This window comes from Tupaia chinensis, unplaced genomic scaffold, assembly GCF_000334495.1.
Source record: "Tupaia chinensis unplaced genomic scaffold, TupChi_1.0 Scaffold000283_2, whole genome shotgun sequence".
Lineage (NCBI taxonomy): Eukaryota > Metazoa > Chordata > Mammalia > Scandentia > Tupaiidae > Tupaia > Tupaia belangeri.
In genome coordinates this window covers 111,788-125,277 of record NW_006159767.1, presented here as the reverse complement: position 1 = coordinate 125,277, position 13,490 = coordinate 111,788, and the positions used below count along the sequence as shown (strand labels likewise).

At 48.6% G+C, this 13,490-nt stretch overlaps 1 protein-coding gene and 1 pseudogene across 1 annotated transcript in view; one reads left to right on the top strand and one right to left on the bottom strand.

Annotated features, from left to right (window-relative positions):
- Positions 1–13,490, bottom strand: part of TRIM2 (tripartite motif containing 2) — a gene marked incomplete at its 5' end in the record, with an annotated part of 59,331 nt that overhangs the window by 7,253 nt on the left and 38,588 nt on the right. The window contains 3 exon segments of the mRNA XM_014588518.1: positions 209–377; positions 8,706–8,873; positions 10,136–10,239. Coding sequence (XP_014444004.1) covers positions 209–377; positions 8,706–8,873; positions 10,136–10,239 — 441 coding nt within the window.
- On the top strand, positions 771–1,178 carry LOC102481124 (guanine nucleotide-binding protein G(I)/G(S)/G(O) subunit gamma-5 pseudogene; annotated as a pseudogene).

The window sequence follows — 13,490 nt, the reverse complement described above, 5'->3', positions numbered from 1 at the left end:
CGGGCACCGACAGGAAGCGCAGGCGGGCTGCCGTCCACCTTCCTGCCGGTGGGGCTCTGCCATGAGGGCGCCTGTGCTCACACAGCACCCCAGCCCCCCCCCCTCGAGCCGCCAAACTCGCCGGGGAAGCAGCGTCTCCCCGTGCTCCAACGCCGTGCACCGCGAGCACAGGAGCCGAGGAGGGGTTACCCGCCCCCGCCGAGTGTACCTGCGAACTGCCTGTCCCCGTTGCCTCGGCTCCCGAACCTGGTGACCGCCTTGCCGTTGGGCTGGAAGATGCACACGCAGCACGCCTTGTTGTCTACCACGATGATGTGCCCGTTGCGGTCCACGGACACTCCTTTGGGGCCCATCAGCTTCCCCGAGCCGATTTTTGTCTGTTAGAAACAGAGGCAGAGTTCGCGCTCAGACATCGGAGTTCAAAACGCTGCAGAACACCCGGCGGACTTCCGTATTCGGGAGCGCGGACTCGGATGTTCCAGGTGGGCCAGCAGGTGTGGTGGTTAAAGTGCTCGACTCCCACATGGTCAACAGTGGTTCGAGCCCCAGACCTGGCAGCTCGCTCTCTCGCTTTCCCTCTTTCTCTCTCTTTCTGTCTCTCTCTGGTGGGTGTATCTGGCCTATAGCAAATTAAAGAATAATAATAACAATTTAAAAAATGAAATAAATCTTGGGGCCAGCAGTTGGCGTAATGGCTATGTCGCTGGACTCCCATGTAGTCGACTGCAGTTTGAGTCCCAGACCCGGTGGCTTAAACTCATGCTGGGCATGTGTGCATGCGTGCCCAAGACCCTGAGAGGACCCTGGCCACTAGCTCCCCGCTGTGCGTACCCCGCAGATCGACTATAGACCCATCGGCCCGAGGACTGTCCATTCGGCCCGGCTCTCCTCGTGCCATGTCTGGTTTTCCCAGCGTCGCTGCTATGAAGAAGGTGGCCCAGCAGCTCCGGCTGGAGGCCGGGCTCAGCCGCGGGAAGGTCTCTCAGGCCGCAGACGTGAAACAGTTCTGTCTGCAGCATGCTCACCGCGACCCCCCTGCTGACTGCAGTGTCTCCAAGTACGAATCCTGTCAGACCCCAGAAAGCCTGTTCTTTTTTGTAGTAAAATGAATCTCTGAAAGGATTCCCAAGCTGTTTCTCGTGAACCAGTGGATACTCAAGAGAGCTAAATCGGAAGCCTAGACAGAGCTTTTCCTGTAACAGCTGGGCCACAACATGCAGAACTTTTACTTTTGTTGGTCCTTAACACCTACCTCTCTGAATTTTCATAAATTTCTATTTCACAAAATTATGTTATACACACTGGCATCAGCATACAATAAAATACTTAATATTAAAAAAAAAAAAAAAAAAAATTTAAATTAAAAAAAAAAAAAAAAAAAAAGGCCCTGAGAGGAGAATAGAGGAGAAGGGATTGCAGCATGGCCATTCCCGTGTGTGGGGGGGTGATCTCTCACTTTCCATCTCTCTGTCTCTCTCTCTCTCTCTTTCTGGCAAGTGCGCACACCCTATAGCAAAAACCTCTCAAAAAAAAAAATACACAAATTAATTAATTAAATAAATCTTTTTTTACTTAAAAAAAAAAAAAAGATCTGCCATTGAACTTGACTAGGATTGAGTGCCTGTCCTGTCTCCCACGTGCCCTCAGAGCCTGTCCACCGGTTGTTGCCTGGCAGGTACTCAGCACACACCGACTGACCGAGGGTGAGTGCTGATACAGTCATGAGACAGTCTAGCATTACTGTAGGGCCATTATGATGGTTCAGTGTTCTGTTTTTCAGACTTTTTATTACTAGCTTTTGCTATAGAGTGTGTACACTTGTCGGAGAGAGACAGGAATAGAAAGTGAGAAAGCACCACCCCCCGGGGAGAGATGGTTGTGCCACAGTCCCTTCTCCTCCATTCTCTTCTTGGGACTTTGGGCACACATGAAAAAAAGGCCCTGAGAGGAGAATAGAGGAGAAGGGATTGCAGCATGGCCATTCCCGTGTGTGGGGGGGTGATCTCTCACTTTCCATCTCTCTGTCTCTCTCTCTCTCTCTTTCTGGCAAGTGCGCACACCCTATAGCAAAAACCTCTCAAAAAAAAAAATACACAAATTAATTAATTAAATAAATCTTTTTTTACTTAAAAAAAAAAAAAAGATCTGCCATTGAACTTGACTAGGATTGAGTGCCTGTCCTGTCTCCCACGTGCCCTCAGAGCCTGTCCACCGGTTGTTGCCTGGCAGGTACTCAGCACACACCGACTGACCGAGGGTGAGTGCTGATACAGTCATGAGACAGTCTAGCATTACTGTAGGGCCATTATGATGGTTCAGTGTTCTGTTTTTCAGACTTTTTATTACTAGCTTTTGCTATAGAGTGTGTACACTTGTCGGAGAGAGACAGGAATAGAAAGTGAGAAAGCACCACCCCCCGGGGAGAGATGGTTGTGCCACAGTCCCTTCTCCTCCATTCTCTTCTTGGGACTTTGGGCACACATGAACACGCGTCCGGTATGATTTCCAAGCTACCAGGTCCGGGACTTGGACTGAGCAGTCACTCATATGGGATCCAGTGCCTTACCCTCCAGGTCACCTGCTGGCCCCTCAGAGCTGTCTTTTTTTTTGGGGGGGAAGGTTTTTGTCTTAGGGTATGTGTGCTCACCAGAGAAAGAGAGAGACAGAGACAGTGATAGGGACAGTATAAACCACCCCCCAGGGGGGATGGCCATGCTACAATCCCCTCTCCTCCATCTTCCTCCCGGAATCATGAACACACACGCACATGTGCCTGGGGTGATTTTCAAGCCACTGGGTTCAGGACTTGAACCGTGGTTAGCCATGTGGAAGTCCAGCGACGTAACTGCTACGCCATCTGCCGGCCCCTATATACTGCTTTATAAACTGAAATTCTAAACCAAAGAAGTTACATTCTCATAGGTTCTAGTTCGGCCTTCTCATTTTATCTCTATGAGCACTGTCAAAAATACGTGTTTTTAAACTTTCAAGTCGAGGGATAGGAACTTTGCAGTGCCGATTTCGTGTGTGTGTTTCATTATTCTCCTAAGCCGATAAATGGCTGGGATTCGGATCTGACCTCTTTAAAGCAAAGGGAAGCGATCACTCAGGAAGAAGCAAGGGTTTTCTTGGCCAGGCTGTCTCCTGTGCAGATCTGACTCTGATTCTGCAGTCTAAGAGGCTGTGAAGGAAGGCCGTCCTCTCGGACGGCAGGCATGCCGCAGGGGTCAGCGGGAGAGACGGCATTCTGGTTAGGGAAACAGGCGTCTCGTTTGCACCGGCCACGGGCAACACCCGCAGCTACTTAGAATGTCAGCCATATGCCCACGTGGATAATGAGCCAGAACAGACGCGGAAAATAAAGGATTGTCTCCATTTATCACGTGGTGACAACGAGGGCAGATCTAGAATAACTTAGCTGTTAGACTTGAGGACAAAGTCCGACTGCTTTTTCCTGTTTCTAAATCCCTTCCCTAGGATCTGGGGTGAGTCATGCCCATAGACATGAACAGAGGTTAACAGACCGCTTTGGCCCATTTGATAACAAAAATCTTCCTACATCCTGTTCCCGGCACAGTGTCCCTGTAGTGGGTGAGTCACGCCCGCAATCAGCAACAGACTGCTTTTTTTTTTTTTTGGAGAGATTTTCACTGTAGGGCGCGTGCGCTCGCCAGACAGAGAGAGAGACATAGAGACAGAAAGCAAGAAATCACCCCCCGGGGGGATGGTCACGCCGCAATCCCTTCTCCTCCATTCTCCTCTCGGGATCTTGGGCACGCACGCACACGCGCCCGGCGTGAGTTTTAAGCCACCGGGTCCGGGACACGAACCGTGGTCGACTACGTGGGAGTCCAGCGACATAGCCATTACGCTAACTGCTGGTTCCCAGTAACAGGCCGCTTTGACTCATTGGTAACAGGACTCTTCCAACACCCTGTCCTTGCGACTGTGTACAAGCCCCCTTATCTCCTTACTAATCCCTTCCCTAAACCTACAAGCCCCGCTTCCACATGACCCCCCCTCTTTGGGCCAAACCAATGGAAAGCTCATCACTAAATTCTCTCACTCACAAAATGAAATAAAAGGAACCCCTGTACCTGATCACCCGGAGAGGGGCACGTTTTGCCTCCTCTCTGGGCTTAGGTCACTCAGATTCATGTTCAGAAATAAACCACATTAATTACTATTTTTGCAGAGTTGGTTATTTCCATCAATAGACTCAAACCTCTTTGTCTCGCACCTCCCTCCATCAGTCCCGGTGAGCTGCAATGGAGTCTCCCAAGGGGAACAGCATCCCCGTATCTGATCTGTGTGGCGGCCATCCTTTTTTTTTTTTTTTTTTTTTCTGGGCACATGCACTCACCAGAAAGACACAGAGAGAGAGACAGAAAGTGAGAAATCATCACCCCCCGGGGGGATGGCCACACCACAATCCCTTCTCCTCCATTCTCCTCTCGGGATCTTGGGCACACACGCACACGTGCCCGGTGTGAGTTTAAGCCACTGGGTCCAGGACTCGAACTATGGTCTACTACATGGGAGACCAGCAACATAGCCATTACGCTAACTGCTAGTCCCGTGTTGGCCATCTTAAACACAACAGGAAGCAAACATGCTTTAGCCTTGGAATGGTTGAATCTGAGTATTTTTTTTAAAATGTTTTGGGAGGGTTGGCAGATGTTGTGATGGTTAAGGGCTCTGGCCTCCTACGTGGACAACCGTGGTTCGAGTCCCAGACCTGGTGGCTTCCTTTCTCACTTTCTCTCTGGTCAAACTAGAATATAATAATAAATGAAGTTAAAATAAAACAAATCTTTAAAAAAAATTTTTTTTAAATAGAAATTTTGCTATAGGACACATGCACTTGCCACAGAAACAGAAAGTGAGAAATCACCCCCCAGGGGGATGGCCACGCCGCAATCCTTTCTCCTCCATTCCCCTCTCAGAATCTTGGGCACACACACACACACACACACACACACACACACACGGCATGAGTTTTAAGGCACCAGGTCTGGGATTTGAACTGCAGTCAACTACGTGTGAGTCCAGTGATGTAACTATTACCCCATCTGCTGGTCCCACATCTGAGTACTTAAGTCAAGAAACAGGTTCCTGGGAACCAGCACTTAGCGTAATGGCTATGTCGCTGGACTCCCACGTAGTCGACCGCGGTTCGCGTCCCGGACCCAGTGGCTTAAAATTCACGCCGGGCGCGTGTGCGTGCGTGCCCAAGATCCCGAGAGAAGAATGGAGGAGAAGGGATTGCGGCGTGACCATCCCCCTTGGGGGGTGATTTCTTGCTTTCTGTCTCTATGTCTCTCTCTGTCTGTCTGGCGAGCGCATGCACCCTATAGCAAAAATCTCTCAAAAAAAAAAAAAAAAAGAAAAAAGAAACAGGTTCCTAAATTGAGGGAGGAGATCAGATGTTTTAGACTATGGCGGGCAGAGGTCTCTATTCTGATCTGGCCCCAGATGGGCTGGGACGTATAACTCAGGAGGGACGATGGGAAGGTAAAAAATTAGAGAGGAGGAGAGGAATGAAAATCAGGGCTAGGGGGCAGGTGAATAAAAGAAAGAGAAGGAAGAAAGATGCCAAATTTTAAAACTATTAAGAATCGACACAGAGGTCAGCAGGTGGTATGGTGGCAAAGGTGCTGGACTACCACGTGGTTGACTGCAGTTCAAGTCCTAGACTTGGCAGCTTGTTGTCTCACATTCCCTCTCTCTCTGTCTCCCTCTGGTGAGCTCATGTGCCCTATAGCAAATAAAAAGTAATACATAAATAAATAATTCTTTAATATATTTTTTAAAAAGAATTAAAAAAAGTACACAAAACCCACAGAGGTGTTAAGGTGTGTCTCTCAGCACTGGTTCCATTTTACTGCATCCTACCACAGAACATGAGAAGGCTCTGTCCGTTGTAGACGTCACCCTCGGCTGAACGCCTGGAGCTCCCCCGCGCTATCCTTCCCTCCTTCGGGTTTCGATAAATATCCCTCTTAAAAAAGGGCACTGCCAGGGTGTGTGGAAGGGCCAAAGGGAAAGAACACATAACAGACATAAGACTGTCAAGTTCTCTGTTGAAAATGAGGTGGAAGGTAATACCCTTGATTTGACCGTCATGCACTGTAAGCAAACTTTGAAAAACCGTATTGAGGGACCAGTAGTTGGCGTAATGGCTGTGTCTCTGGACTCCCATGTAGTTGACTCTAGTTCGAGTCCCAGATCCAGTGGCTTAAATTCACACCGGGTGCATGTGCGTGCGTGCCCAAGATCCTGAGAGGAGAATGGAGGAGAAGGGATTGCGGCGTGGCCATCCCCCCTGGGGGGTGATTTCTCGCTTTCTGTCTCTCTGTCTCTCTCTGTCTTTCTGGTGAGCACACACGCCCTATAGCAAAAACCTCTTTAAAAAAAGAAAAAAGAAAAACCATATAGTGAGCTATAAAAATAAACAAATAATTAAATAGTTTAAAAAAGGTTATCGCTGAAACTCCAATACGATCATGCCCCTAATCCTCTAGCGGGTATAAGTATTCTTTAGTGCTTATTCTAATTATTATTGAAAGTATTCCAACCCTAAGAATTCAGTTTTCCTGGGACCAGCAAAGAGCATAATGGTTATGTGGCTGGATTCCCTTCCCAACACAGTGTGAATCTTGGACCCGGCGGCTTAAAACTCACGCTAGACATGAGTGCGTGCGTGCCTAAGATCCTGAGAGGAGAATGGAGGAGAAGGGATTGTGGCATGGCCATCTCTCCTGGGGGGTGATTTCTTGCTTTCTGTCTCTCTATCTCTGTCTCTCCAAAGAACGCACATGCCCTATAGCAAAAATCTCTCTTAAAAAAAAAAAAAAAGAATTTGGCTCTCCTAAGCGGGGTGTCCATTACAGATAAACGATTGAGTGACTGATGTTAATCCAGGGAGCCCTGCTCTCTTAGGTCTAAACCTCCTATCTCAATGTGGAGACCTTCTTTCAGTATTCACTCCTGAATTTACAAAGACAGATCACGGTTTTGCTAGCATCCAGAACGAGAAGCAGCAGTTTTTTTTTTTTTTTTGAGAGGTTTTCGCTATAGGGCGCGTGCGCTTGGCAGACAAGAGACAGAAAGCGAGAAATCACCCCCCAGGGGGGATGGTCACGCCGCAATCCCTTCTTCTCCATTCTCCTCTCGGGATCTTGGGCACGCACGCACATGAGCCCGGCGTGAGTTTTAAGTCACCGGGTCCGGGAGACGCGAACCGCGGTCGACTACGTGGGAGTCCAGCAACATAGCCATTACGCTAACTGCTGGTTCCCAAGTTTACATCTACACTAGAGGTCACTGCAGGATTTTCATTCTGTTCATGAAAGTTGTCCCATGAAAGCACAGAAGGGGAGGAAGGTAGAGACAGAAAAGCAAGAGGCCTTTCTGTAAATGTAGCCAGGGCATGGGGCCACCCAATTTCCAGGGGATGAAAAAGCTGCATAATGAAAAATTAAGAGCTGCATACAATATTGTGGAGTTAAAAATGTCAACTTTTGGGGGCTGGCAGGTGGTATGGTGGTTAAGGGTACAGGATTCCCACATAGCTGACTGCGGTTTGGGTCCTGGACCCGGCAGCTTGCTTTCTCACTCTCCTCCCCCCGCCGTCTCTCTCTGGTTAAATTAAAATAATTTAATTAATAAAATAATTTAATAAATAGAATAATAATAATAAGTTAAAAAGTTAAATGAAAAAATTATTTTAAAAAAATGACGACTTTTTAAGGATGGATTTCAGAACTATTAAGTTGCGGGGAAAGTCCCAGTATTTTTTTGCTTTTCTATGCAGAATTGAGTCATGACTTTTCTGACAATTCCATATAAACTGCCTCTTACTAGCCCTTTTCAAAAGGTGGTTGTTTTTCCCCAACCTGAGTACAGTTCCCATCTGAATCTATGATTTTAAAAAGAAGTAACAGAGGGACCATCAGTTGGCGTAATGGCTATGTCGCTGGACTCCCACGTAGTCGACCGCGGTTCACGTCCCAGACCCGGTGGCTTAAAACTCACGCCAGGCGTGTGTGCGTGCGTGCCCAAGATCCCGAGAGGAGAATGGAGGAGAAGGGATTGCAGCATGGCCATTCCCCTGGGAGGTGATTTCTCACTTTCTGTCTCTCTGTCTATCTTTCTGGTGCTCACATGTGCCCTATAGCAAAAACCTCTCCAAAAAAAAAAAAAAGTAACAGAGCAATCCAACTGCTTATAAAACAAGGACACTTGGGAAACAGCAGTTAGTGTAATGGCTATGTCGCTGGACTCCCACGTAGTCGACCGCGGTTCACGTCCCAGACCCGGTGGCTTAAAACTCACGCCAGGCGTGTGTGCGTGCGTGCCCAAGATCCCGAGAGGAGAATGGAGGAGAAGGGATTGCGGTGTGACCATCCCCCCTGGGGGGTGATTTCTCGTTTTCTGTCTCTATGTCTCTCTCTGTCTGTCTGGCGAGCGCACGTGCCCTATAGCGAAAATCTCTCCAAAAATAAATAAATAAATAAATAAATAAAACAAGGGTTCATGTGAGTAGACTTGTGAATTTACTGCTGCGCTCTCTTCATCAAACGTAAATGTCAGGATGTTTCTGTGTGAAGGATTGCCGAGTATTGCATGAGATCTAAAGAAGCAGTCTCAGCTTGTATTGCCTGTTTCTCTCTTAGTTAGAGGTTAATTGATAGGAGCCTTACCTTAAACTTCCCGTCTGAAGAGAAGATGCTCACCCACTTGTTATCATAATCGGCGATGATGATGTCCCCGCTGGGGTGCACGGCCACCCCCGTGGGCCTCTGCAGCTGCCCGGGAGAGCGGCCTCGTATGCCAAAACGACTTTTGAACTGGCCGTCATTGGAAAATATCTGTAAAACAAATCACGCTCGTCAGAATGTGAACCGGCCCACAGACTGCTCAGAATAGACAAGAAGAAGGCCGGCAGGTGACATGGTGGTTAAGGCGCTAGACGCCCACATGGTCGACTGAGGTTCGAGTCTGGGACGCGATGGCTCGAAAATCACACCAGGTACATGGACATGCATGCCTAAAATCCCAGGAGGAGAATGGAGGAGAGGGGACTATGGCATGGCCATTCCCTGGGGGTGATTTCTCACTTTCCTTCTCTCTGTCTCTCCAGTGACCGCATGCAACTTGTGGCAAAAAACAAAAAGAAGGAACCAGCAGTTAGAGTAATGGCCATGTCGCTGGACTCCCATGTAGTCGACTGTGGTTCGAGTCCCGGACCCGGTGGCTTAAACTCACGCCAGGCGCGTGTGCATGCGAGAGGAGAATGGAAGAAAAGGGATCTTGGCATGGCCATCCCCCGGGGGGTGATTTCTCGCTTTCTGTCTCTCTGTCTCTCTCTGTCTGTCTGGAGAGCGCACAAGCCCTATAGCAAAAACCACTCCAAAAAAAAGAAGAAAAAAAGAAAAAAAGAAATAGAAACTTCCGTCATGTGTTCTGTGGGTCAGAACATGCAAACTCTATTTGAACAGAAGTCTACACACGGGACCAGCAAATGGTGTAATGTCATGGCGCTGGACTCTCACGTAGTCTACTGCAGTTTGAGTCCCAGATCTAGCAGCTTAAAACTCACGCCAGGCGCATGTGCGTGCGTGCCCAAGATCCTGAGGATAATGGAGGAGAAGGGGGTGTGGCATGGGTCTGCCCCCTGGGGGTGATTCCTCATTCTGTCACTGTCTCTCTGGCAAGCACATGTGCCATATAGCAAAAATCTCTCTTAAAAAAAAAATGGGACCAGCAGTTAGCGTAATGGCTATGTCACTGAACTCCCATGTAGTTGACCACGGTTCGAGTCCCAGACCCGGTGGCTTAAACTCACGCGGAGCGCGTGTGTGTGTGCGCCCAAGATCCCGAGAGGAGAATGGAGGAGAAGGGATTGCGACGTGGCCATCTCTCCGGGGGAGGATTTCTCACTTTCTGTCTCTCTGTCTCTCTCTGTCTTTCTGGGGAGCGCACACACCCTATGGCAAAAACCTCTGCAAAAAAGAAAAAAAAAAAAAAAGGAAGTCCACACGCACATTCTGTGTCTTAAGACCTAAACAGGAAGAGCGCAGCCCGGCCGGTCTCAGCTGCGCGTGGTTAGAGGCGTCCCCGCGGGGCTGACCTGCACACACTGGTTGTTGCTGTCTGCAATCAGTATCTTCCCGCTGGTCGATGCAGCTACGCCCTGAAGGTTTGTAAACTCTCCTTTATTTCTTCCTTTGGTGCCTAAAAATAAATGACAAAACCACAGAGATTAGGCACTAAGAACTCGATTTCTCAGTTCCAGCAATAATTCAGGCATCCAAAGGTAACCTGAGAATACATTTTAAAAATTAATTTTAAAACTTGATCAGAGAGGGGCAGAAAGAGAGAAGGAGAAAGGGGAAAAGCAAACCACCAGGTCTGAGGCTCGAACTGCTGTCAACCATGTGGGAATCCGGCACCTTAACCACCATGCCACTTGCTGGCCCTGAGAATGCATTTTTTTTTTTTTTTTGAGAGAGAGTTTTGTTACAGGGTGTGTGCACTTGCCAGAGACAGAGAGAGACAGAAAGTGAGAAATCACCTCCCCCTGCCGCCATGAAAGATGGCCATCCACGCGAACCCTTCAGGCTGAAATCCCTTCTCTATTCTCCTCCTGGGATCTTGGGCACACGCATGTACACACACACCACGGGTGTGAGTTTTAATCCGCCACCGGGTCTGGAGTTCGAACTGTGGTTGACCATGTGGGAGTCCCGTGACGCAACCGCCACACCCACGCCATCTGTTGGTCCCAAGAAAGGTTTTTTTAAAAATCAAATTTCCTCCATTCTCCTCCTGGGATTTTGGTCATGCACACACGTGCACCTATCATCGTCTAAGCTGCCAGGTCTGAGAGTTGAACCACGCGGTTGCCCATACGGGAATCCAGCATCTTAACCACCACGCCACCTGCTGGCCCCGAGACCCTTTCTAAAGGGCCACATAAAAGTGAAGTTACCTCCGGCTTAACGGTTGTTCCCAGAGATGTTTTTATAACCTTCTTCCACGGGGCTATGGAGACATTAGCGCGTGGAAACAGAATTCAACTTCGCTCAAAGATGACCAAGGAGGGGACTGCAGATTTCAGAGGGAGGACCATGGTCAGTTTTACAGTTCCCTTTATGTCCCCGGGGGCGGCCGGCTGCTTTGTTTTGGAACAAGGGTGCGCTGCTGGTGGCTAACGTCAACCAGCTGAGGTGTGGCCTGGTCACAGGCCCTCTGAGACGGACTGCGGGGATCCGAGGAGAGACGGGTAATGCGGTAACTCAGAATCAATGGACCGCAGAGCGGTGGGCAGAGCCGACCCCCCATGGCTGACTCCAGCAGACCCGCTGCCAGTCACTCTGAGAGACTGCAGGCCCCACAGGGGTGCTCACCCCTCCATGTCTCACCCACTCTTACAAAGGGAGAGAAAGCCCGAGATCTAGGGTGTCAAAAGAACATCCCCCACTACAAAGGAAATTGTTTTATTTTACCTCTGATGTATCAGGAGAGAGGATCCTTTGTATTGAGGGTTTTTTTTGAGATGTTTTTTGCTATAGGGCGTGTGCACTAGCTAGAGAGATAGAGAGAGACAGAGAGATAGGAAGTGAGAAATCACCCCCCGGGGGGATGGCCACGCCGCAATCCCTTCTCCTCCATTCTCCTCTCGGGATCTTGGGCACGCACGCACACACGCCCGGTGTGAGTTTAAGCCACCGGGTCCGGGAAGCGAACCACGGTCGACTACATGGGAGTCCAGCGACATACATTATGCCAACTGCTGGTCCTTGTTTATACAGATCTTTAAAAGAGGCTAGATCAAACAGGCACTGCCATTTTAATTTTGTAATTTTATGTTTAAATTGCCATAGGGCACATGTACTCACTTCAGAGAGACAGAGAAAAAGTGAGAAATCACACCCCAGAGGGGAAGGTCATGCTACACTATCTTCTCCTCTCAGGGTTTTAGACACACACACACATACACACACATACACACACATATATATACACACACACACACATACATACACACACACATATACACACACATACACACACATACACACATATATATATACACACACATATATATACACACACATACACACACATATATATACACACACACATATATACACACATACACACACATACACACATATATATACACACACACATACACACACATATATATACACACATACACACACATACACACATACACACACATACACACACACACACAGCATAATTCTCAAGCCAATGGGTCTAGGACTTGAACCCCAAAGCTAGCCATATGGGATCCAGTACCTTAATGTCCATGACACCTGCTGACTATCTGTATTATTTGTTTTAAAAAAAACTCTTTCTTGGGGACCAGTAGGTAGCATAATGGTTAAGGTGCTGGGCTCCTATGTGGTTGATCATGGTTCGAGTCTCAGACCAGCCTGCTTGAAACTCATGCCGGGTACGTGTGCGTGCGTGCCCAAAATACCAAGAAGAGAATGGAGGAGAAGGGATTGTGGCATGCATCCCCACGCCAGGATGATTTCTTGCTGTCTTTCTGTCTCTCTGTCTCTCCAGCAAACACATGTGCCCTATAGTAAAAATCTCTCAGAAAAACAAAAAAACAAACCAAACCAGACCAAACCAGAACAAAACCTCTTTCTTGAAGCCACATGGCTCAGTTTTGCAACAGCCTCGCTGGCATGTTCATCCTGGGGACGCCTCGTGGTTCTCCGAGCACCTTTTGTCAGATGTTACTGATTATCGCATAAAATAATTCTACCTGAAAGCACAGCAAGATCGCAGTGTCGCGTTCGAGGACTGACGACACCTGCAGCATATTCTGGAAAGTCTACTACAGGGGACCATTTTCATTAGCAGTGAAACTGTGCAAACCCCAAAGGCAGTAATGGCATGGAACTTGGGCATATGTCACAGTGCAAGGTTTGCAGAGTGGGGGACCAAAACAGAGTACACTGAGATTCCAGAAGTCAGAAATGACTTGGGATCGGGCTGGCAGGTGGCGTGGTGGTTAAGGGTGCTGGATTCCCACATGGCAGACCACGGTTTGAGTCCTGAACCTGGTGGCTTGCTTTCTTACTTTCCCCTTCTCTCTCTCTCTCCGATCAAATTAAAAAGTAATAATTGGGACCAGCAGTTAGCGTAATGGCTATGTTACTGGACTCCCACATAGTCAACCACGGTTCGCATCCCAGACCTGGTGGCTTAAACTCACGCCAGGTGCGTGTGCATGTGTGTCCAGGATCCTGAGAGGAGAATGAAGGAGAAGGGATTGCAGCGTGGCCATCCCCCCTGGGGGGTGATTTCTCGCTTTCTGTCTCTCTCTGTCTGTCTGGCGAGCGCACGAGCCCTATAGCAAAAACCTCTCCGAATGAGAACCAGCAGTTAGCGTAATGGCTATGTCGCTGGATTCCCACGTAGTTGACCGTGGTTCGTGTCCC